The sequence below is a fragment of the Mytilus galloprovincialis genome, chromosome 4 (genome assembly GCF_965363235.1).
Source record: "Mytilus galloprovincialis chromosome 4, xbMytGall1.hap1.1, whole genome shotgun sequence".
Classification (NCBI taxonomy): domain Eukaryota; kingdom Metazoa; phylum Mollusca; class Bivalvia; order Mytilida; family Mytilidae; genus Mytilus; species Mytilus galloprovincialis.
Window position 1 is genome coordinate 71512665 of NC_134841.1, and position 23890 is coordinate 71536554.

A 23890-nucleotide genomic window follows, 5' to 3' on the forward strand; every position below is an offset into this window, starting at 1 on the left:
TATACACAATTTGTTTTTATACACATACATAACAATAAAGAGACATATTTAAATGCCATAGCTCCATCCTCTCTTAGTTCAACAGAGTTTTTTTGTTTTACAAATTTTTGTGAACAATTCATTCTTGCATATAATGCCCTTCCTACTATGTTTCTCATATTTCTGTCCTAATAGGATTTAACATTCAATTTCAATAAAATTCCTTTTTCATTGGCAAGGATTAAAATCATGTGTCGTCTCCTCTTGTCTTTCTTTTCTTTGATTTCCCTCCCTCCTGATGAGATTCTGAGAACGTTCTTCTTCTCTTCGAGTCATCCTCCTGTTGAAAAAAAATCAACTCATAAAAAGAGAAAACATGACCTATCACAATTACATTTATTTCTTTTCTATAAGTATAGTATAATAATTTTTATAAGTATTGATTGTAAATCCACCATTTTTCGCATCTTTCAAAACTATTTGCACTTGATACTTCACAACTGCCAAGTTTAAATTTTGATTGATATATATTATATGTACCACATAAACATTCAAATTGTAGAAAGGATAGCCAAGCATTTAAATGACATGAATATATGATCTTGAACTTGTCCACACTCAAACTCAAATCGTTAATTGGTATAGCCCCTTCTTATAGGCTTAAGTGATAAATTTTTGCAATGTTTCAAACTTTGTTGTATTTTCACAATGTTTTATTTTCCTGTTATTTTTCTTCCCTGGATAATACCATATATAAATTGCAAGCACAAATATATTTGGGGATAATAATTTAAAGAATTTAAAGAAGACAGTTCTGAACATATATGAAAATTGGCACTGCAACACAGAGCCCTTCATGGTCATTTAAAAATTTAGAATTAGAAAATAAAGAAGATAAATCTAAAATAAAACGCAACCATTCAGTTTTAAGTGATGAAAAATGAAGAATAAAATGAATGTCATCCTCCACAATACCACTGTTACATAATCTGCAATTGTTTTTGTCTGGGGTATCCCTTTGTCTTCACTTTTCTGTTACAAATTCTAATTTAAATTTGTTTAACTCATCTATTGTTTTACAATTTCAACTGTAAATACTCCTATAATAGACCTAGCAGCCTATTAAGTAAAGATGCAACTTTGACCACCCAGCTGAGATCAAAGTTCGTTTGAGTTCAGATTCAAGATTTGACATCTTGTACCTAAGCTAGTGTTGTAGGAAGACTGATGACAATTTACTACATCGTACATGAAATCCTTTCCACAGGGACTTTGTAAAAATAACGGATAAATATCTTTGATGAAAAACAAAACCATAGAACCCATACCTTATCACTTTTGTCACTACTCTCTGTCCGCCTGGATGGCCTTAATGATTTACTCTCTGATGACTGTAACATTAACTGTGCACTGACATATTGCTGAAAATGTTAGAATCAAGTTCAATTAAATCCATTATATTTCATTTGCTTGATGAATGAATTGGAGATTAACAAAGAAACCACTCTTTCAAGCTGAAATGTATCGATTTATTGAACAGTAAATATACTTATAATTTTAAAAATTAAAGCTACTACTTTTCATGTTAGAGAATATGTTTTAAAATTCATATCTGTTAAAAAAAACCAACATACGAGTAATAATGAAAGTGGCATTCTATTAGATGACATCAACTTTCATAACATTAATCTCATCATTTAGTATATTTTAAAATTATATAATTTTTTCATATAGTCTCATCTTTATATTTTGTAAAGTTTTAATGTCATTTAGGATAGTTGACCCCAATTTTTTCAGTTATTCTTTAAAATAACCCTTTTCTTATATCACTCTTTATGTCTTACAACATGGGTACTTAAATTTAGTATGTTGGCTTCTATGCTCAACAGGTAATGACTTATAGTTTTATAATTTTTGTGTCATCTGGTCTCTCGGTAAGAGTTGTCTCATTGGTAATCATACCACAGCTTCTTTTTCATATATCTGTATAACTAACCTCAATGTGTGTCATAACATCATCATACATCTCCACGGCCATCTTGTGTACATTATGATTACAGCTGTTATACATGATAGCGTTAGTAAACATTAACATCATGTCTCTCTGGAACTCAGGTGTTGTCCTCGTTATACCAGCTTCAACATTCTTCTTAATAGTTGTTAAGTCCAATGGCCTGAAGAAATTAGGACAAAATACTAAATAATGAACTTCCTCTGCTACCATTTATATACTTTATATCTCCTTACTTCAATATTTGATAAAATAAATTAGAAAAGTTAAATCTTTCCTTTTCAATTAAGACAAATTACCAATTTAGTTTATCAATCATTGCATACAAAATTAAATGCATACCAGGATAATTCTGTATCCTATTTATTTTAGACAATAGCAGACAGGACAATCATAAAATAGAGGGCTTCATAGATTGAATACAGATTTAATGATTACAATCTGTTGCAGGAAATGATTTATTTAGCATGTGAAGCTGTGTAACCTATCAAAACTGAATATGTAAACTTGTCTAAACTAAATTCTTGAATCATCACATACAATTCAAAGAGTTAAATGGTTGAAATTTAACCAGAGTATAAAATCAAGCACCTGCCTTATATGAACAAAATTATCTGTCCTAAATGTATTTGATTTATATAGGTTTGTATATGTCATAAAGCAATATAAGTATACCTTAGTACAATGCCTTGGTATCCAGGAGCTATTTCATTGGTCACTGGATGTAGGAATACATTTGCATATCTAAAAAGTAAGTGAGAAATATATGTATGCTTCCAAATGTGTAATCATTCAATGTAGATTAATATGCATATATATACTTTTGTACTTGAATTCTATTAAAGAGGGTGCCAATGTGGTTTTATCACCGTGTATCAACAGTACACCGGATATAGGTACTAACCAAGCGGGCATGATCAATTTTGACCTCACAAGGTAACGAAGATCTTTGTTTTGCTTTATCAATATTCAATGTATATTTCTCAATATTTGAAATTACTGCTCCCAAATAATTTTTGCATCGATTTTTTCCTATTCATAAAACAACTTTGATATTCAAATAAGAACAATTAACTTGTTCATGCACAAATAGTTGTGAAAGTCAACACCAACTTTCAATTTCGATACAGTTGTTGAGACATTTACATGTTTTATCTGAAAGAAACCTAATACAGTGCAACAGTAATAGTTACCAATCATAAACCTACCTATGATTACTCATTCCTTGAAACTGTTTGGGTAATAAACGAGTATATAAATAAAGTTTTTGTGTACGGTGTACAACAACGTAACTATGCACCGTACATAATAATTTATATGGTCAGCTAAACACCGTACACAACGCTTCTTTAGGGATAAAATATCGAATAATAACATATGTATGAAAGATTTCAATGCCAATTATTGAAACAGCTATACTTATAACACACAAACATTGACCTTCTATCAGAACAAGAGTTGCAATGACTATAGAATTATATCGGATGAGACGAGAGCCAACTTCTTTTACAAGTATTTGCACATGCTTTTAGTAATCCCTCTTGTTTTGGGAAAATAATGATACATCTCTAATCATCAACCTACGACCAAATCATTTCTTAAAACAGCAATTATGTTTAGATTGAAGTACACATTGATATTATGTGAACAAAACAAAGATTTTTCGTTAGCGTGTAAGATCAAAATCGCTCACGTCCGCTTGGTTAGTACCTATATCCGCTGTACGATGATACACAGTGTTTATCTTGTCAGCATATTAACTTTGTCATATAAAGAACTCTAACACAAGTCAAATATGTCTTTCCATAAGAAGTTTTTAAAAACACTGTGAGTCATTACAACTTTAAAGCAGAAAAGTTTTCACTTTGTCTTTCTAAATTTAGAACATATAATAAAAACAAATATAAAACATGTTTTGCTGATGAATGTGAATATTTTACAGCAACATTTTATAACACATGTACTTATTAAAATTGGGAAAACTGCCTAAATTCAAACATATAAAACACTTACTTGTGATTAGCAGCCATTCTCCACACTAACATAATAGATTTCTTCCAGTTTTTATGGGCTTTGTCATCTTCTGTATCACTACTGCAATGGTAATTAAAGAATAAAATCAACATTTTTAAACATTAACGAAACAAGACATGGAACTTATTATTGACAACTTATTTTATCATATAAATAATTTTTTCAAGAAGACAAAGAAATGTTAATTAGCTAAATCTGGCATTACTGAATAACATAAAAAGGAATATTTATCAGGTTTGCAAATAAGATTAGCAATACAAATGTACAGCTGACAGTAAAAAAGAATTTCAAATTACTTGTCAACCTACAATAATAGGGAACAACTAGATATCACTGAGATGGGAGCCATCTCTGTGGGCCCCGCTGTGAATAATGTGCATTAAAAAATTGTATCTTTACCATAGGACATGGGTTTGTCAACTGAAATCAAAGTTTTTTGACCTTGACCTTTGACCTAGGAAGTTGTAAATAAATTATGACACACCCTTTGGTGTTGGTTTATAAACATGTCAAGTATAAACTTTGAAATGATAACGGTTCTCAAGATATAGAGCGGACACGATCTTTACCATAGGACATGGGGTTGTCAACTGAAACCAAAGTTTTTGACCTTGACCTTTGACCTAGGAAGTTGCACATAAATTATGACACACCCTTTGGTGTTGGTTTATATACATGTCAAGTATAAACTTTGAAATGATAACGGTTCTCAAGATATAGAGCGGACACGATCTTTACCATAGGACATGGGGTTGTCAACTGAAACCAAAGTTTTTGACCTTGACCTTTGAACTAGGAAGTTGTACATAAATTACGACATACCCTCTGATATTGGTTTATATACATTTCAGGTATAAACTTTAAAATGATAACGGTTCTCAAGATATAGAGCGGACACAATCTTTACCATAGGACATGGGGTTGTCAACTGAAACCAAAGTTTTTGACCTTGAACTTTGCCCTAGGCAGTCGTTCATAAATTATGACACACCCTCTGGTGTTGGTTCATATACATGTCAAGTATAAACTTTGAAATGATAACAGTTCTCAAGATATAGAGCGGACACGATCTTCACCACAGGACACAGGGTTGTCAACTGAAACCAAAGTTTTTTTACCTTGACCTTTGACCTAGGAAGTTGTACATACATCATCACACACCCTCTGGAGGTGGTTAATAAACATGTAAAGTATAAAGTATGAAATCATAATGGTTCTCTAGATATGGAGCACACAAAGTGTTACGGACGGACAGACGGACAGACTGATCACTATAGGGCCACCCGCCTTTGGCGGGGCCCTAATAATAAAAGGCAATCTGGACAGTAATTTGCATTGTTAGCAACTCTTTGTTGTTCATATCTCTATATAAATTTGAATGCATGTATGCCTTATTAATACAATTGGACAACAAAAATGTTCTCATATATGTACATGTGGACATTGACTACCGAAATTTGTTCTCATGTGTACCACCATTTTTAGTACGATTTTGTTGCTGTTTCTATTATTGATACTCCACACCTCTCCTTTTTACAGTTATACAACACCTGATATGATCTATAAGTAACTTTCATAATTTTCCACTAAATATATTACCAGTGTGATAGAGGACTGTTAGGTATGGATTCTGAGAATGTAGCTGTAACAGATGTATTGGCAATGGATGCTGAACCAATGGCTGTGTCGTCACTTTCATTGCCATCATCGTCACTTGTTTCTCCATCTGTCAGCTGAGAACTAAGATCTTCCTTCTTGTCTTCCTCCTGATATAAAAATGTATGTATTGATTTGTAGATTTTGTGTTGCTGTCAGATAATATTTTGCTGTTTGTAGGTTCAGTTAAAATTATGGTTTTGAGGATTTTAGATAAACATAGTATATTGGTCAAAAAACATAATTTTACTTCTTTTTAAAGAGTCTACTGTCAATTTCAGTCATTTTTTTACTTAAGTAATGATTCTTTCATGCCATGCTCTATGCTCATTTTAACATGGGTAGGCATTATATTTGTTAATATCTTAATACCGAGCAAGGTATTAAATGTTTACAAATATAATGCCTACCCATGTTAAAATGAGCATAGAGCATGGCATGATAGAATTATTTCGATTCTAATTGGAATATTTTGAACTTTTGTACTTCGAAGCGGACCTATAGTAGACCTATAGTAGACGCTCGAAATGTCACCATTTTGATTTGATGAACAAAAACGTCATAGAAAAGTCAACTGTTAATCAATAAAAAATGAACAGAAACATTTAAAATTACTTTATGAATGTTTTTTATTTAATTTCCTAGCTAGCAAAACCAACAAAAATGTCCATTTTGATCTCTGGCGTTGTTCAAAATTTATCTGACCTTGCAATTTCAATTGTGACGTCAATCACGTCCAGCCCATGTTCTATTCGAATTAGAACATGGCTTTGTACCCAAAGCTTAAGAAGAACGTCATATTAGAATTGTTTATAAATTGAAAATGGAATAGGGGAATATGTCAAAGAGACAATAACCCGACCGGAGATCAGATAACAGCTGAAGGTCTACAGTAAATCACATTTTTGATTTTCATGATAAATGACAATACTAGCTTGCATTTTCAACTTGTGTTAGCTCATTAATAAGTTAAAATTGTAAAATATTTTTGATGATAATATTCATACCAAGATATATTCACTAGTTAACAACATTATTTAAAAAAGTAACTGGGGAGTAGTTGATGTACCCCCTTGCATATAACGTAATAAAGGGACAAAACTAAAGAACTGTAAAAGTTAAGCTATCCAAATTTGTAAATGATCTGAGTTTTGTGGTAAAAGCATTATGCATACGTTTTATAACATTTAGTTGAGGCAATCTTAAGTTAGATAACAGAAACAAAAAATTTAAGCAATTTGTCCATTTGTAAAGGGGAATAAATCTAGAACGATAAGTGACGCTACCAAAATTTGAAAGTGATCTGTGTTTTGTAGAAAGTAGCAGTGTGTATAAATTTCAAAACATTTGGTTGAGGCAAACTAAAATTAGAAAACGGAAACAAAAGTTCAGCAAATTTTCCATTTGTAGAGGGGCATAACTCTAGAATGGTATAAGTGACACCAATAAAATTCAAACTAGATCTGTTTTTTGTGGTAATAAGCATTATGTATAAGTTTCATAACCTTTGGTTGAGGCAAACTAAAGTTAGAGAAAGGAAACCAATCTAGTGATGTATGGTTAAAACTTAATGCTCCCTCTGTGTGTAATGCCCCCTCCGCGATTAAAAATAATGATAATCACTTACAGATATATCGATAGATTTCTTATTTCTAGCTGAAGATCTCCTGCTACTACTTTTCCTTGCTCCTGGAATATAAACATGAAAGTAGTAAATAGCCAATAAGACACCAATCAACAACATATCAATAATTATGTGTGAGTAAAACTAGATGTGAATTTTCAACCAAACCTGTGTTTTGTGATCTTTCTAGGGGTAGTGCTAAAAAGGTCATAGTCGATTGATGTTCTTTCTAGTGATCATTGTTTCATGGACAATAAAATAGATTTCAATTTTACATTTGAATACTTAATGAATTTTTATGCATTTGTTTGGATATTTTGGGTTTTTTAACGATTCATTTAAGAAAGTTCAAAAAAAAAAATTCATAGTGCACTAATTGTAAATATTATTATAAACACATTGATACATTAATTTTAAGTTTCAATTGACATTTTAAAAGTTAAATAAACTACTAAAATGTTGAGGAGTAATGAATTAGGTAAGATAAAACAAGAATTTTAATGTCATCACTTAGAATGATATGAAGAAAAAAATTTGATTGACAAATTGGCAAGAGATGCTATTCTGCTGTTAGGATACCGACTCATAATATATAGTAATGAGAAGATGTGGTATGAGTGCCAATGAGACAACGCTCCATCAAAGTCACAATGTGTAAAAATGAACTATTATAGGTCAAAGGTATCCTTCAATACAGAGCCTTGACTCACACCAAACAGCAACATGTCAAAGGCATTAGCTTTATTTAAGACTTTTAACTTAATCTCTTGATAAGTAAATTTTATAATTTCCCTACAGTCTCACTGAAAGGTAAACAATATCCCATTTCATTACTGTTGGGTAGACCCAAATTCTTTGGAAATGGTTGTAGAATTTGATGTGGGGAGGAAGGATCAGGATTAGAAAATGTAGATAACAGAGGGTGTTTCTATGGATTTAAAGGAAACATACCTCTTTTATTGAGAAATCTGACATCTGCTTCACTAATTTTTGATGATTCACTACTGGCTGGTGACATTGGCTCTTCTCTGATTGATATTTCCTCATCAACACTAACAAATGTAGCATTTCCAGCATCAACAGAGACTTGGCTATCATCCTATCATAAAACAAACACAAATTTAAAATTATGAAAGGTAACTACACATGTATTCTATCTGATTTACTTTTAAATACATGTACAAGATAACATAAATTTAACTTCATGATGAAAATGTTCTGGAATATTCTTTTTCAGAATTTCTGGATCAGTCTGATACCAGATATATTGAAAAGCTTAACCTGAAGTTATTCTAATCATGAAAACCTTAAATTTCAAATGTCAATTTTGTCCTACATGTAGGTATCCTATCTTAATTTTGATAACATTTGCATAATTTTAATTTATAATCAACATTGTTTGGAACATTCCTTTGATTTGATAACAGTATTAATTCCAGGGCATCAATTCCATGATTGATTAGGAATAAAATCATACCCACAAGTGCAAATTTTGTATGGCTGATTTGATAATCTATGATTTAGCTGTGTTTTCTTTTTGATGCATTTGAAAGGAGATAACCATCGTATTTGAAAATAAGTGAACATCTATTTTTAATTTGACAGTTGTAAATATCTATAAATTTACTTTAATACAGTTGTTAATATCAATTAAATTCACTACCCCATCACCAGCCTACTTCAATTTTTATTCAATCAATCAAAAAATTTAAAAAGATGGATTCATATAGGTACCTGTAATTAGCTAGCTTTTCATCTGAACATTTGGTTAATCGAGGTTTTAAGTATTTGTAGCAATAAAACTGCTTAGTTGACCTCTCATATCTCTAATTACTTCAATGGTTTCCAAAAATATTATTGCCAACCTAAATTTCCACGGTCATCTCTTCTTGGTCAACATTTAAACTGTTGTCTATTCTACTAATCCATTAAATAAATACAATAGCTATTTTTCTCTATGTAGTTTTTTCACAGGGACAATAGAACGGACAAAAGTTAAAATACCTTGACCAAGAGAAGATGACTATGTGGAAATGTTTCATTTTGTTCTAAATAAGTTTTTTACGAAAATCTACTAATAATCTATAGTCTACTAATAAAATCGAAGTAATAATATTAAAACTTACATCTTCCTCTTTGACATCCGATTTCTCCACTTCTGGGGCCTCTTTTTGACTCTCCACAACAACTTCTTTATCCACCTCTTGTTTGACTTCTTCGGTTACTACTTCTACATTCACCTGAACATCTGCAATTAAATTACTTTTACAACTCATCTAAAATAAAACTGGACTTAAAAAGGAACCAAATGATATAAACCATAAAATAAAAATACTCTAAATTTTAGAGACAGTTTCCTGAAAAAAAGAGTTTAGAAAACATCATTAAAAAAAGTCAGCAATTCTTATAATTGTTTCAGTGCAGATTTTCATTATGAAATTTTATAAGATTCAAATTTGGATAAATAACCAAAATAGTTCATTCACTCTATATAGGTGATGATAGATTCTACTGGTTCTATTTTCATATTTACCTTGTATTTGTTCAATGGTTCTATTTTCATATTTACCTTGTATTTGTTCAATGGTTATATTTTCATATTTACCTTGTATTTGTTCAATGGTTATATTTTCATATTTACCTTGTATTTGTTCAATTAGCTCTATTTTTATATTTACCTTGTATTTGTTCAATTGGTTCTATTTTCATATTTACCTTGTATTTGTTCAATTGGTTCTAGTTTCATATTCAGGGTTTAAGCTAGGATTTTGAGGGCTTTAGTCACTTTTGCGCGCTATGAAAATCAACCTTTTTTTGTGTAACAGCAAGGATCAAAGAATGTAAATTACTAGCTTCATCTTTGACTTTGTCAGATTTTATAGGACTTAGGGCTAGGCATGATTGGCAGTTATTGTATGATTTGACTGTATTGGCCCTTAATATGAAAGATTCTAACATGGGATCTGGAAATTTAGATCACAATTTCTCTTCAGTTTGTTCCAGGGGACATTCCTGGTCAACAAAAGTTGGATTTCATTTTTTGTAAACAAGGAATCAGTGCAGAAATTAACTTGCAACAATTATCTCACTGCATAATCATTAGCCTTATAAAACGTCTAAATCGATATTTGGAAATCATATCTATTAAATTGGAACTGTATAAAACCCTTTGGAACGATTATAATGACTGTAAGGAGGTTGTAAACAAATCTAGAATTGATCACGTTTACTACTTTCGGTTTTAAAATGAAATGAAAACGGGAAGTGACACGTGCATAATAAATTTAAAACGAGTCCAGATTCATCAGGAAATTATCATTTTTTTATTTAAATTCCTTTAGTAAGAGATTTGTTTCTCTCGTTCAATAAATACTAAATGATTTCGTATTTTACGTTTTTGGTGTCTATAAATAGTCATAGGTATACTTTCACGCATGCGTAGCAAGCAGTTAAGCACCTGTTTGACACGTGAAAACATTTCTGAACGTTTAGAATAAATTCTATATTTTAAATGGAAATTGTCTAAAGTTTTTGATGAAAGTTTATATCAAATATGACGAAAATGTGTTCGAATGACGAATCAACGACAAACAAACTTCAGATTGTTATCGCTTTAGAAATATTGAAATTCAAAAGCGAATTGTCCGGGGGGGAAAACAATTTTGATAAAATGACGAAACAATACTCCTGGTTGTTGAAATGCAAACAGACTGACTTTCCTGGGAAAAATAATTATGATGGTCCCTTATGAGGTTTATTTATAACTAACTGATTATAGTATACATCGGATGGAGATAAGCGGATTAATTTTAGTTGTTATCACAATTTGTAACACTTGTTGTGAATGTTAATTACCTGGGGGTCATAAACTTGTCAAAAGCATAAAGACAGGTAGATTTATAGTATTTTAAGACGAAAATATATAAGTGATGAAATTGATTTGAAATACTTTCGTCAATGCGAAAATCGTTTCGTAAATTACGAAAGTGACGAGCGCTAGCAAAATTACTGCATATTTACCTTGTATTTGTTCAATTGGTTCTATTTTCATATTTACCTTGTATTTGTTCAATTGGTTCTATTTTTACTACAATCTCGGGATCTATCTCAGCTTTTTCTGTGCTTGGTCGCTGTGGTCTCTTAACTGGTGCTGTAGTACCTGATACATAAAGGTGGAAATGTTCAGTCCACAAGTTATACCATGATAAGCACCTTGTTTAATATTTTCTGTCATTTTATTCTATTTTTCTGTCGCTTAAATTTACATAAATTTTTGGAAGCATGAGGAGTGAGTTTTTTAATAAGATTTCAATCTAGGTGAATTTAGATTTTTTTTTTATTTATTGTTTTACTAGTAGCAGGATCCCAGTTCTTGTTTTGTAAACAAGACCAGGAATTCAAGCAGAAAATGAATTGATGAACCTTGTTTAATTTCCCCAAACCATGTGGTCATTTAGAGTGAATGAACATATCTCACTTATGATTTATGGAAAAACTAGATATGCTGATATATATATGAATGCTCCACCTGCAGCTTTATTGTGAAAAGTCAGTTAAGCAAAATGAAATGCAAAGTCAATATCTGTTAGTCATTATTTTACAATTAATAAATTATGTACCAAAAATAAGCATTAGAACTGCAAGCATTAAAGAAAGAGTCAAGCCTAGTTAAATTTTCAACAATTTTTCTAGGTCTATATCTGCTGACATAAAAAAAAGACAACACAATTTTTAGATTTTGACAAGGCCAAAATGATAGTCATTTATAACAACATATGCCTTGGAAACTTACTAGCAGGGGCTTAAAAGCATTAAGTTAGTACAACCACCAAATTTAGAAAAGATACCAAAGATGACCGAATGGCCAATGAATTCCTAATAAAGTTTTCTTGAAATCCAATTTTTCATCTTTTTGTTTTAGTCAAAATTATACACAAAATTTATGAAACAGTCTCACAAGATTTGACAAATTCCATTTGTATACATTTCAATAACTTACTAGTTTTATCAGTTGTCTCCGCTGCTGCAGCCGTAGAACTTTCTGTTTGTTTTGTTGAACCAACTGAAGTCTTTGGTGTCTGTTGTTGGTCTTTAGATTCTACTTCCTGAAGTAAATAAATAAATAGAAATGAAAAATGCAAAAATATTTCTGGTGCATATGAAAAGTTGTTTTCTCTTGATGATATAGAAAAAAAAATAGTTGTCTAGAGTACAACTGATTGTTTACATCAATAGTCTTTGACCAAGTGACCTAAAAAATTGGTAAAAGTTAGAGTGTTAACTCAAAATAGATGTGGAAATCAAAACTGTTCCCAAATGTCTGTACCCTTGATCTTTGACCTATTGACAAATCAATAAGGATCATCTCCATCCCATGAGGTATTAAAAAAAGTCAGATTATAAAAGTTGGAATCAAAATCTAGAATCCAACATTTTGTTGAAATTTCAACCTATAAATAGCTGTTGTGGCCTTTGTCTTTATTATGTTGTCCTAAAAATCATCAGAGTTCTCATCAACCCCAAAATATTATCCATCCAATTTGGTAAAAATGGTACAAATGGATCAAACATATATTTCCTAATAATTGAGAAAAAACAAATCCAGAAACCAAAACATTGAGTTGGACTTTATTGCAGCTTGATGAAGTAGTTTTATTACTAGTACCCATTTCAGGATGAAGAGGATAAGTAAGTACCTAAATATATATAGCATAAGAACAATTGTACAAGATGCAAAAAATACATAATTAAAATCATGAAATAAAATTGCTTGGGAAAATAGCTTAGTAGATCCCACAACTCACCTGTTTTAACTGCTGTAAATCCCCAAATGATGATTTAGAACTCTGTAATAATGTAGATAACAATGGTGATGTTGGGGGGGTAGGCTTGGGCTTGTCATCAGCTGACAACCTCTTTATATCTAGGGTTAATGGTTTGTTGATGGGGACACTAGTCTCTTCTACCTCTACCTACAATGTATATGGACAAATTTATCTAATGAAAAACAGAATTTATATGAGTAAAGATAAAAATTCAAACTGGAAAATTGTTCTTTTGGTTTAATATGAAAACCGACTGAAAACAATTATTATATTCTGTGTTGATTTTCTGTTTTTCCTTTTTTTCGTATTCCACTGACTGAGCTATTTGAATGTTGAGTACTGATAAAACAACTTTAACTTTTAATATGCTAACATTTGTGTTCTAACATGAATTTTCTATTGAATGAGAATCTTTATTTGTCAGATGTAATCATTTATAAATGGTTTCAACCGAGAGATATATTTTTAAAACACTTAAAATATTGTATGGACACCTCACCTCTTTTGATAATACTCTGAACATTTGAAACAAGTATATTGAATTTGAATAATATAACTACAAGATCAGGTGAGAACTTAATCTTAACTCTAAGAAGAATTCAATTAATAATTTCAGCCCCTTAGTACTGGCCCAGTATATTTATTTGATGTTGAAAAGTGTAATTAAAATCTTTTATTACATTGGTTTCAAAGTGAATTACATTGATTTCTCAGTTAAATAAAAATCAATAATTTCACATGTGAAATAAATGTGGTTATTTTACTCTCTGACGTCATACAACAATAGGCGTTGTCAAGACATTGATAACGGTGGATCAAAACAAATTGGGAATGCGTAGAAAAAAGATATAGTTCCTTACATGTTTTACATTAATTTCTTTAAAAAAAAAGCCATTTGCCAATGTAATAAAAAGAATAACTAATTAAAGAATTCAAATATCGAAAAATATTCAACTCGTGACCAAACAACACTGATAATTAACTCATGAGCTACATGCATTCGTGAGTTAATGTGTTGTTTGGTCACTCCTTGAATATTTTTCTCTATTTGTTTTCTTCTATTAGTTATTCTATAAATATTCTTTCTTTGCTGATGTAAATATCATTAAAATAATCTCTAACCTTTATAGGTGGTGGTATATCTATAGGTTCTATGACTGGTTCCTGGTTACTCTCTTCTGAATTTACTTCAATCTCTTCTGACTTCGGTTTATCTTAATTAAACAGAAAAAACAAAATTGATGCAGGGTTTATTCTTGAAACATAACAGACATTATTTCTGAAAGCAAGCAATGATGATAAGCATCATTTCAATATCTTATCTATACCGATGATAAATTGTTTTCTTTTCAGAAAAGAAACCACACTTACATGCACTTTAAACTCTATTATGTGCCATATGTTATTGAATTCTAACTTGTACTTAAGGATTTTTGCTTGTCATGTTTGGGAATTTTTGTCAGATTTTTCAAAATCCTCTGGTTTTACCCATTTGAATGCCTTAAAAAAATTTGCCCATGGACCCCATTTTTCTTTTTATAAATCTTTTACATGTATTATTATAAGCCATCTGTAAAAGTCTTATAAAATCTAATTTATTTTTTAATAGTTTTTGAGAACTGTAACTGGTCAATGATAAAGCTATGAAAAGTCAAGAGAGAACATTTTCCCGCCAAAATTCCAATGGCTAATATCTCAAAAACAAGCACATTGACCCCTATATTTTTTTTTTATATTCCTCAATTAATCCCCTATCAATATAGACTAGTGTTATAGAAAGCTAATTATTTTGAAACTGCGCAGCGAACTTCCTTAAAATGTATTATAAATTACTAAGAGCAGGCTTTGTAGGATTTTTAATTTTAGTTTCTGGTGTATAATTCAGAATTTAGTATGACATCAATGATCACTGAACTAGTATACATATTTGTTTAGGGGCCAGCTGAAGGACTCCTCAGGGTGTGGGAGTTTCTCACTGCATTGAATTCCCAATGGTGACCTTCAGCTGTGATTTAATCTATGGTCGGGTTGTTGTCTCTTTGACACATTCCCCATTTCCATTCTCAATTTTATTTATATATTGTTAATCATAAATAATTTTTGTTTGATTCCCCATCCACCTAAGGCCTAAAAAAAAAAGATATGTGTTTCTGGTAACATCATTTTGAAAAATAGGGTCGGTAGGTCGGAATTCTTTTTTTTTTTTTTTTTTTTTTTTTTTTGACATCGTAAATGAAATCCGGAAAATTATCATGGTTTTTCCAAGTCCGGATCCGTAATTAGTTTCAAAAACCGGAAGTGTGCCATTTGCAATGTTTTTGAAGCACCTGCTGTGCAAATTTCTTGGATTTTAACCTATTTGGAATACCTTTTGACATTAATAAAATGTTTTACTGGCTTTCTATGCAAGTAGAAGCAAGAGAGAAAAAATATTATGTCATCTATCAGAAGCCTGTGTCAAAAACAGGGTCGGTTGATAAAATTTTTTTTTTTTTTTTTTGAAGATCCAATAAAAAAGTTAGGGTCGGGGCTAAAAAACAGGGTCGGTCGGGTTACCGGAAACATCGATCTTTTTTTTCTCGGCCTAAAAATATTGTTTTAAGAAGATCAACTTTACTTAGATACAACAGCCTTAAGAGTTGGTATTGTTTTTGTCAGCAGATCTCTAACACTTGAACTGAATATCTGTTCTTACCCTCGTCTTCTGTGGTTTCTGGTTTCTTCTCCATCAAAGCTTCCTCTTTTGCTATTTTTTCTCTATAAATTATATTAAAAAAAACGTAAACATTTGGACATTACCATGAGAGAAATACATTTGATTCAGTCACAAAATGTTTTGCTCTATTAAATATGAAAAATATTCTCAAAGGTTCTATGAAGCCTTGGGTCTTGTCTGCAATTCTGTACTTGATACTGTAAGTATGAAAGTTTAATGTTGACTGCCAGTAAAATATAGAAATATCAAATTCAAAATATTTCTTCAGATATAACTTCTTAATGATGAAGAAGCTTCTGTCTAATTTTCATAATATCATAGCTCTACATTTGAATGTATGTATGACAAAGTTATTGATGTATAAAGACAACAAATCCAATACTAGATGTAAATGTTACCTGCAAGCAAAACAACCTCAATCAATCTTTATGTCAAATACAGAAAAATGACAAAAAATCTTACAAATTTTTGGCTTTTTAATCATGTCAATCATAATTCAAGTGTTATAAAATTCTATGAAAATGGCCACTGGCATAAATATAACAAAATATAAATTGTTTATTGTCAGCACCTCTAAAGGCCAGGCTCCCAACAATCCTTTCTTTACTTACTTTTGTATTTGTTCCCATATCTCAGGCAATGTATCATCCCACTGACCAGTTTTGATGCTTTCAAGATCCCTCTTCAGTTTTCTGAAATGAAACTCATAACGTTAAATTTCGTTAAATTTTACATCTTTCCTGATATCATCTTCAATAATCATGAAAATTGAACACATTTTTAATAAACTGCATTATTTAACTTCAATTAAGCAAATAAACATCAATAAATGATTAAACTTGAAAACGAAAAATATGAGATTTATGTCAGAGTAGTTTTAAATCTAGTCATCTTTATTTGATGAATTAAAAGCAGATAGAGCGTTAAGCAATTCTGAGTTATTCATTTAAAGAAAAAATACAGCAACTCTTTTCACAAAACTAGATGTGTCAAAGCAACACAAATGGCCCTGTCTCAAAAATTGGAAAAATCTGCAATTTCAATAACACATGTGGACACAAACATGATGGTAGTCTCACATATCAAAAAGCAGCTCAAAATCTTGAGGTGTATAGAAAAAAAGTCTGCATAACTGTGATTTCCAATAATTTTAAAGTTGTAAACCCTTAAATTGGTAAAAATAAGCGGAGTGGAACAAAACTTAAACTTGATCTGTATCTCATCATGGTTAGCTCATAACCAAAAATCAGCCCAATATCTGAAAGTATTTAGAAAAAAGGTCCGTATAACTGTTATTTTCAAATATTTATAAAAGTCCAAAGCCCCAAATTACAGCAAAAATTAGTCGAGAGAAAGAAACTTAAACTTGATTTGTAACTCATCATGAATAACTCACATACCAAATATCAGCCCAATATCTGAAAGCATTTAGAAAAAAAGTCCGTATAACTGTGATTTTCAACAATTTATCAAAGTCCATAGCCTGTAATTTCGGGAAAAAATTAGCCAAGTATAACAAAACTTGAACTTGATCTGTTACTCATCTTGGTTAACTCATATACCAAAAATCAGCCCAATATCTGAAGGCCTTTAGAAAAAAACTCTGTATAACTATGATTTTCAACAATTTATCAAAGTCCAAAGCCCGTAATTTCAGTAAAAATTAGCGGAGCGGAATGAAACTTAAACTTGATCTGTAACTCATCATTGTAAACTCACATACCAAAAATCAGCCCAATTTCTGAAGAAAACTCTGTATAAAGGGTTTGTTGCGGAATGACAAAATGACGGAATTACAGAATTTCGGAATTACGGAATTTTGGACAAGGGTAAAACTATAAGGCACCGACAACTTCGTTGCGGGGACATAAAAATCTTACAAAAATAATTGATCTTAAGATATACGGCAATGTACATGTTCTTGATTTAAATATGAGTATTTTTACCACCACAACATATTTTTTGTGAAAAGAGCCTTGGGAGCATAAACTAACAACAGATCCTGAATCTTACTTATATCTTTGCTGATATTCGACCACATGTTTCTTTAATTCCTCTGCTCTGTCAACAGCCAGCTGTCTTATTATTTGTGATTGAGGATTTTCTGCTTCTCCTTTATCTCCCCGCTTTCTCCTAAATATACAGAATAAACTTGCAGTGAGATAAGAGTTTTATAGCTCCATGTTGAAGGCCTTAATGTGATTTTGAGATGAAGAACAGCAATAAAGGCACTGTTCCTTTGTCTTTTGCATGTATTTTTGATGTAGCTATGCATGTATTGATTTTATGTCATGGATGGATACCCCATATCCTTTGTTTTTCAATTAGAATAAACTTAAGTTATAGTGTTCCCCTCTGTCTGTATAAGCTACAAGATAATACATGTGCCATGCTGTATCATTCTTTCTAAGTTTCAAATTCTATAATAAATCTTAAGAACCTCCATAAAAAAAAAATTCTGTGAAAAACATCATTCTTTGACCTCCAATTAAAGAATCAAATCATCTTTCTCAACAAAATTTATAACAACATATAGAAATAAATCAAAATGCAAAGATTGGATAGTGCATGAAACAAATGTAGCTTCAACATATGATTCTAAAAGCTAGGAGTCTTATGTGTAGTTTGATTACATTAATAAATTGACAACCATATGCACATGGAGGCTCCATTTCAGGAGAATACATGCATGTTTTTTAAAAATAAATTCCCTTCATGTGATAGAATATTTAAATCAAGGAGTGAATAACGAATTTTATGAATAAAACTTTCTGTAATGCATTCTATTTTCTATGACAGAGGATATATCTCAAAAAGAAAGTGTATGAACATTAAGTGAAAGTTTCATTAGTTTAAAAACCTAGAGTAAATCAATGACCTATAGGAGATAGTCTGAGATACTGACAATCTCTATCACAAGTAGGTAGATCAAGTGTATAATATAATTTTATGCAATGACAAGAGCAAATTCCTGATGTGTCATAAGATAGTGTACAGGTAGAAATTGACCAAGCTTAAAATGGTGAAAATAGAAGTTGCCTCCCCTTGTTATTTATTATTGATGCTAACTTACTTTGGTGTTTCAATTTTCTCTAATAAATCTGTATACTGCAAAGCGCAATTCTGAAAATATAAATCATGTCTCTGTCATGCTTATAAAAATTCTCTGCTTTATGATTTTATAGCTATTTAACATGTTTAACAATTCTATTAAACATTAAAGAAACTAAAAAATCATTTTTCAAGGCATTTTAATAAAGTTTCTTTTCCCTGCCTGCATTGAGCACAGAGGGAATTGTGTTTTTGGGTCTGTGCATCAATCGGTCAGCCCATCCTGAATAATGTTGAAGTTTTGGTGTAAAGAAGTTTTGGTTTAGGATTGTTCGTGGTCAAATCAACCTGAAACTTAGTACACATGTTTTTTCTTAATTTATGAACTCTTTAATATTAATGCCGAAACAGGGTTTTGACAAAATAATGGAATTTGTATCAGATTTGTCTGTTTATCGAAACATGTACTTTTAACGGTTTTAGTAAATTGATAATACCTATACCTACCCTTTGAGAAAACCATTCTGGTGATCTGCTATTTTCTCCAAAAGGCTTGATAGCTCTACTAACTGATACCCTATAAACAAATAGAATAAATGACATGATACTGTAGAAAACAATCATCTAACCTAGAATAGAATGGAGGAAGTTTGGTAAAAACAAGATCAATGGTCATATTTGGGCTTGAATATATATTATGGCTTGTGTTAAAAAATAAATAATAAGTTGATGAAAAGACATGGAAGAAACAAAAAAACATCTATATTTTTCAAGCTTTTCTTATTTATAAAGCATTGATATCAAAAACCAAAAATAAACCAAAAATAAAGATTTTGGAGAAAGTTGACAAAATTTAGTTCTAGGAAACATAGATCACTGGCTTCTATGACAAACTAAACATTTCATTCAAATATGTAAATTATTATTATAAACATAATTTTAAAAATTAATATATATAATCAATGCATGCAGCTTTGTTACCAGTCTTTAAACAAGTAAAAAAGTAAGGAATAGCACTTTAAATTTAAAATGCCATGTGCCTTCTTTTCCATGTCTACACTAAAACTCACCTGGAAAAAATAGAGAAAAACCTTTATATTTCAAAAATCAACTAAAGTCGTAAATATGTTTTTTTTTCCAAATATTGCATTAATATCATTAAGATACATGATAAAGGAATTGCTATTGGTTATTCATACATATATTCAATAGATTTATAAACAAAAAATCAAATAACTGTTGCCAGTGAAAGATTCCTTTTGAAGTGTCACTGTATCATGTGGAAATGGACAAATCAATGTTTTTAAAAGACTTCATTATAGATTTACCAATTCTGATCTCCACTTCTTAATACAGAGCATGCTAGTGCCAACTTTTCTCTTGTAGACCATACATCTAAAGGACCATGAAGCTTGAATTCTACAAATTACAAATATATACATTTGTACATGAGCATGCATTAACCAGATGCTCCGCAGGGCGTAGCTTTATACGACTGCAGAGGTTGAACCCTGGACGGTTGGGGCAAGTATGGACACAACATTCAAGCTGGATTCAGCTCTAAATTTGGATTGTGATTAAATAGTTGACACAGCATAGGTTTCTGACACAGAATGAATGTGTTCTAATGAACTTAAAATTTTTGTTTTCTCTTAGAGCAATTCACTATGCTGTTGAATATTAATCCTCTCAAAAAAATGTTTGAAGAAATTTTCTTTTTTATTTATGAAATTTCAAATGAGAAAAATTGAACCCAATTTTTTTAATCACATCCCCCTTTCCCTTATTCCAAAACTAATCTCAATTAAAATTTCTAATGGAGTTTGCAACAATAACTACTCATTTAAATACATCATAAAATATTAAGATGTAAAAAACTGCTTGTTATCACTGAATGGTAAAGATTATTTTAATTTATCAGTTGGTAGTAAAAAGTGAATATACATTGTATATTGTATATAACAATGATTTAAGTTGATTCTGGACAAAGAAAGATAACTCCAATTAAAAAAAAATCTTGCTATTGCACAATATTTTGCAATTAGATATTTCTTGCTTACTATTCTGGACAAAGAAAGATAACTCTAATTTAAAAAAAAATTGTTATTTCACAATATTGTGCAATTAGATATTTCTTGCCATTGCGCAATACTGTGCAATTGAAAAGACTTGCTATTGGAGAATACTTAATATAATAATTTTAGATCCTGATTTGGACCAACTTGAAAACTGGGCCCATAATAAAAAATCTAAGTACATTTTTGGATTCAGCATATCAAAGAACCCCAAGATTTCAATTTTTGTTAAAATCAGACTAAGTTTAATTTTTGACCCTTTGGACCAAGTGTAGACCAATTTGAAAACAGGACCAAAAATGAAGAATCTACATACACAGTTAGATTTGGTATATCAAAGAACCCCATTTATTCAATTTTTGATGAAATCAAACAAAGTTTAATTTTGGACCCCGATTTGGACCAACTTGAAAACTGGGCCAATAATCAAGAATCTAAGTACATTTTTAGATTCAGCATATCAAAGAACCTAACTGATTCATTTTTTGTCAAAATCAAACTAAGTTTAATTTTGGACCCTTTGGACCTTAATGTAGACCAATTTGAAAACGGGACCAAAAGTTAAGAATCTACATACACAGTCATGACAGTTTGATTCGGCATATCAAAGAACCCCAATTATTCAATTTTGATGAAATCAATCAAAGTTTAATTTTGGACCCTTTGGGCCCCTTATTCTGTTGGGACCAAAACACCCAAAATCAATACCAACCTTCCTTTTATGGTCATAAATCTTGTGTTTAAATTTCATAGATTTCTATTTACTTATACTAACGTTATGGTGCGAAAACCAAGAAAAATGCTTATTTGGGTCCCTTTTTGGCCCCTAATTCCTATACTGTTGGGACCTAAACTCCCAAAATCAATACCAACCTTCCTTTTGTAGTCATTAACATTGTGTTTAAATTTCATTGATTTCTATTTACTTAAACTAAAGTTATTGTGCGAAAACCAAGAATAATGCTTATTTGGGCCCTTTTTTGGCCCCTAATTCCTAAACTGTTGAAACCAAAACTCCCAAAATCAATCCCAACCGTTCTTTTGTGGTCATAAACCTTGTGTCAAAATTTCATAGATTTCTATTAACTTAAACTAAACTAGTTATAGTGCGAAAACTAGTTATAAACTAAACTAGTTATAGTGCGAAAACCAAGAAAATGCTTATTTGGGCCCTTTTTGGCCCCTAATTCCTAAAATGATGGGACCAAAACTCCCAAAATCAATACCAACCTTCCTTTTGTGGTCATAAACCTTGTGTTAAAATTTCATAGATTTCCATTCACTTTTACTAAAGTTAGAGTGCGAAAACTAAAAGTATTCGGACGACGACGACGACGACTACGCCAACGTGATAGCAATATACGACGAAAAATTTTTCAAATTTTGCGGCCGTATAAAAATTTTAATGGATTCATACATGTATATACATTACTCTAACATGTCTAATAGCCAACCCATCTACTTAAAAATATACACCTAACATGTGCTTTAGTTTATTTAATTTCTCACAATGTAGAATTAGAAAAGTACATGAGTTCAGCTTGTATACCCTGGCAGTGTGCTACATTTGTATTTTCCTCTGTCAGCCTTCTGTTTTTTTGCAATTTTGATTTTCATACACAATGTACATGTATATGCATGATACGTGTATGCTTCAAATATCAATAGATTGCAAATTGTCTAATAAATACCAGATACAATGGATATACCTCTATCTGAATTATCATGTTAGTTGCAATAGGAGTATTCTGATTTCTCAGGATAGATTTTGTTTCAATTTGGAGAAATATATATCACACTGCATCTTTCTATGCACATGCCTATATTTTTACATATGTGAATTAAGTAAATGTTAAGATCTAATTATATTTCCATAGGACTAGTTTGAATTATTCACCTTGTTGAAAATCTACTGTAAGACTACATCATCTATATGTTGATGTAAACATGTTCACCTGTACACAACAATGCATAATTTCTGACATTAACCGTAAAAATTAAAATGTGAGGTTTGTGTGTAAAATAAAACCAGACACCTTTTTAACCCTTTCCTCCATTGAATTTTTTTTTTGCATACTTGATTCGCATAGGATTTTTTTAATAAAATGCTGAGCATATGCTTTAGAGTATTAAGGCATTGTGAAAAACAACTATTTCATCATATAAATTTCAGTTGGATATTCCTATGATATTCCTTTTCATATTAGATACAAATTTTATTAAGTCAACTGCAGACACTTTGTAGTCAAAGTGTTTCAACTGAGGTACTACACAGGCGTCAAAAGGCGTCATTAGGAGTAAGGGGGTGGCGTCAAAAGGCGTTCCCAAACACGGTTAAAGTCACTACCAAGACCACTCCCGTGTGCGTTTAAACCCGCGGACGATGAAGTCACACACTCGGGCAAATTGCTGAATAAGCCGATTGTAACTCCTATTTGCTTTGATGGTAAACAGATGGAGATATGGAGGAAAGAGACAAAGAACTAAAGCATTAAGCAATCACATTGACAACAGTGTCTCCTGGAATGTGAACGGAACTGTGTTGTAAAGATACACAAAGGCATAACATATTAAATAAGCTTGGATGCCTAAAGCTTGCCCTTATGTTTAAATGAAGGGACGTTTTGTTTATCTTCAAAAATACAATATATTGGTATTCAGATGTACCAATCGTTTCACCAATGAATTTATCAAACTATCAGATAATTCATGTTTAATGAGCGTTGGTCGTATTCAATATGAATAAAATGTGATAATTCATGACTTTGTGCATTTATTTTATGCCAAACATTGATTTAAAAGAAGAAAACTTACTCGTCGCACTGGCCATCTGAACCGGAAGTTGTTTTATGGATTATTAAAATTTTAGGTGTACGTTTCCGACCTTCACCTATCTATTGTGAAGATCTTTTTTGCATT

General features: G+C 31.0%; 1 protein-coding gene across 1 annotated transcript; it reads right to left on the reverse strand.

Moving 5' to 3' along the window:
* Positions 1-23870, reverse strand: LOC143072863 (uncharacterized). Its single transcript, XM_076247988.1, has 20 exons — positions 23786-23870; positions 20225-20315; positions 19404-19473; positions 18919-18968; positions 17859-17978; positions 16457-16537; positions 15825-15886; positions 14252-14343; positions 13109-13276; positions 12304-12409; positions 11362-11463; positions 9431-9552; positions 8256-8403; positions 7308-7369; positions 5624-5790; positions 4004-4084; positions 2666-2734; positions 1976-2153; positions 1308-1400; positions 1-319 (listed from the first exon to the last, which is right to left on the reverse strand). Exons 1-20 carry the CDS (start codon positions 23799-23801, stop codon positions 227-229), a joined length of 1971 nt encoding a protein of 656 aa, XP_076104103.1. The 5' UTR covers positions 23802-23870; the 3' UTR covers positions 1-226.
* Between the last annotated feature and the right edge of the window lie 20 nt (positions 23871-23890).

Excerpts from the sequence above, each read along its gene's own strand:
- LOC143072863 (XM_076247988.1), bottom strand. Across the intron at positions 12,410-13,108 it reads ATTTACAGCAGTTAAAACAG|GAAGTAGAATCTAAAGACCA; the intron begins GTGAGTTGTGGG and ends TATTTACTTCAG. Across the intron at positions 4,085-5,623 it reads AACAGTCCTCTATCACACTG|TAGTGATACAGAAGATGACA; the intron begins GTAATATATTTA and ends TTACCATTGCAG.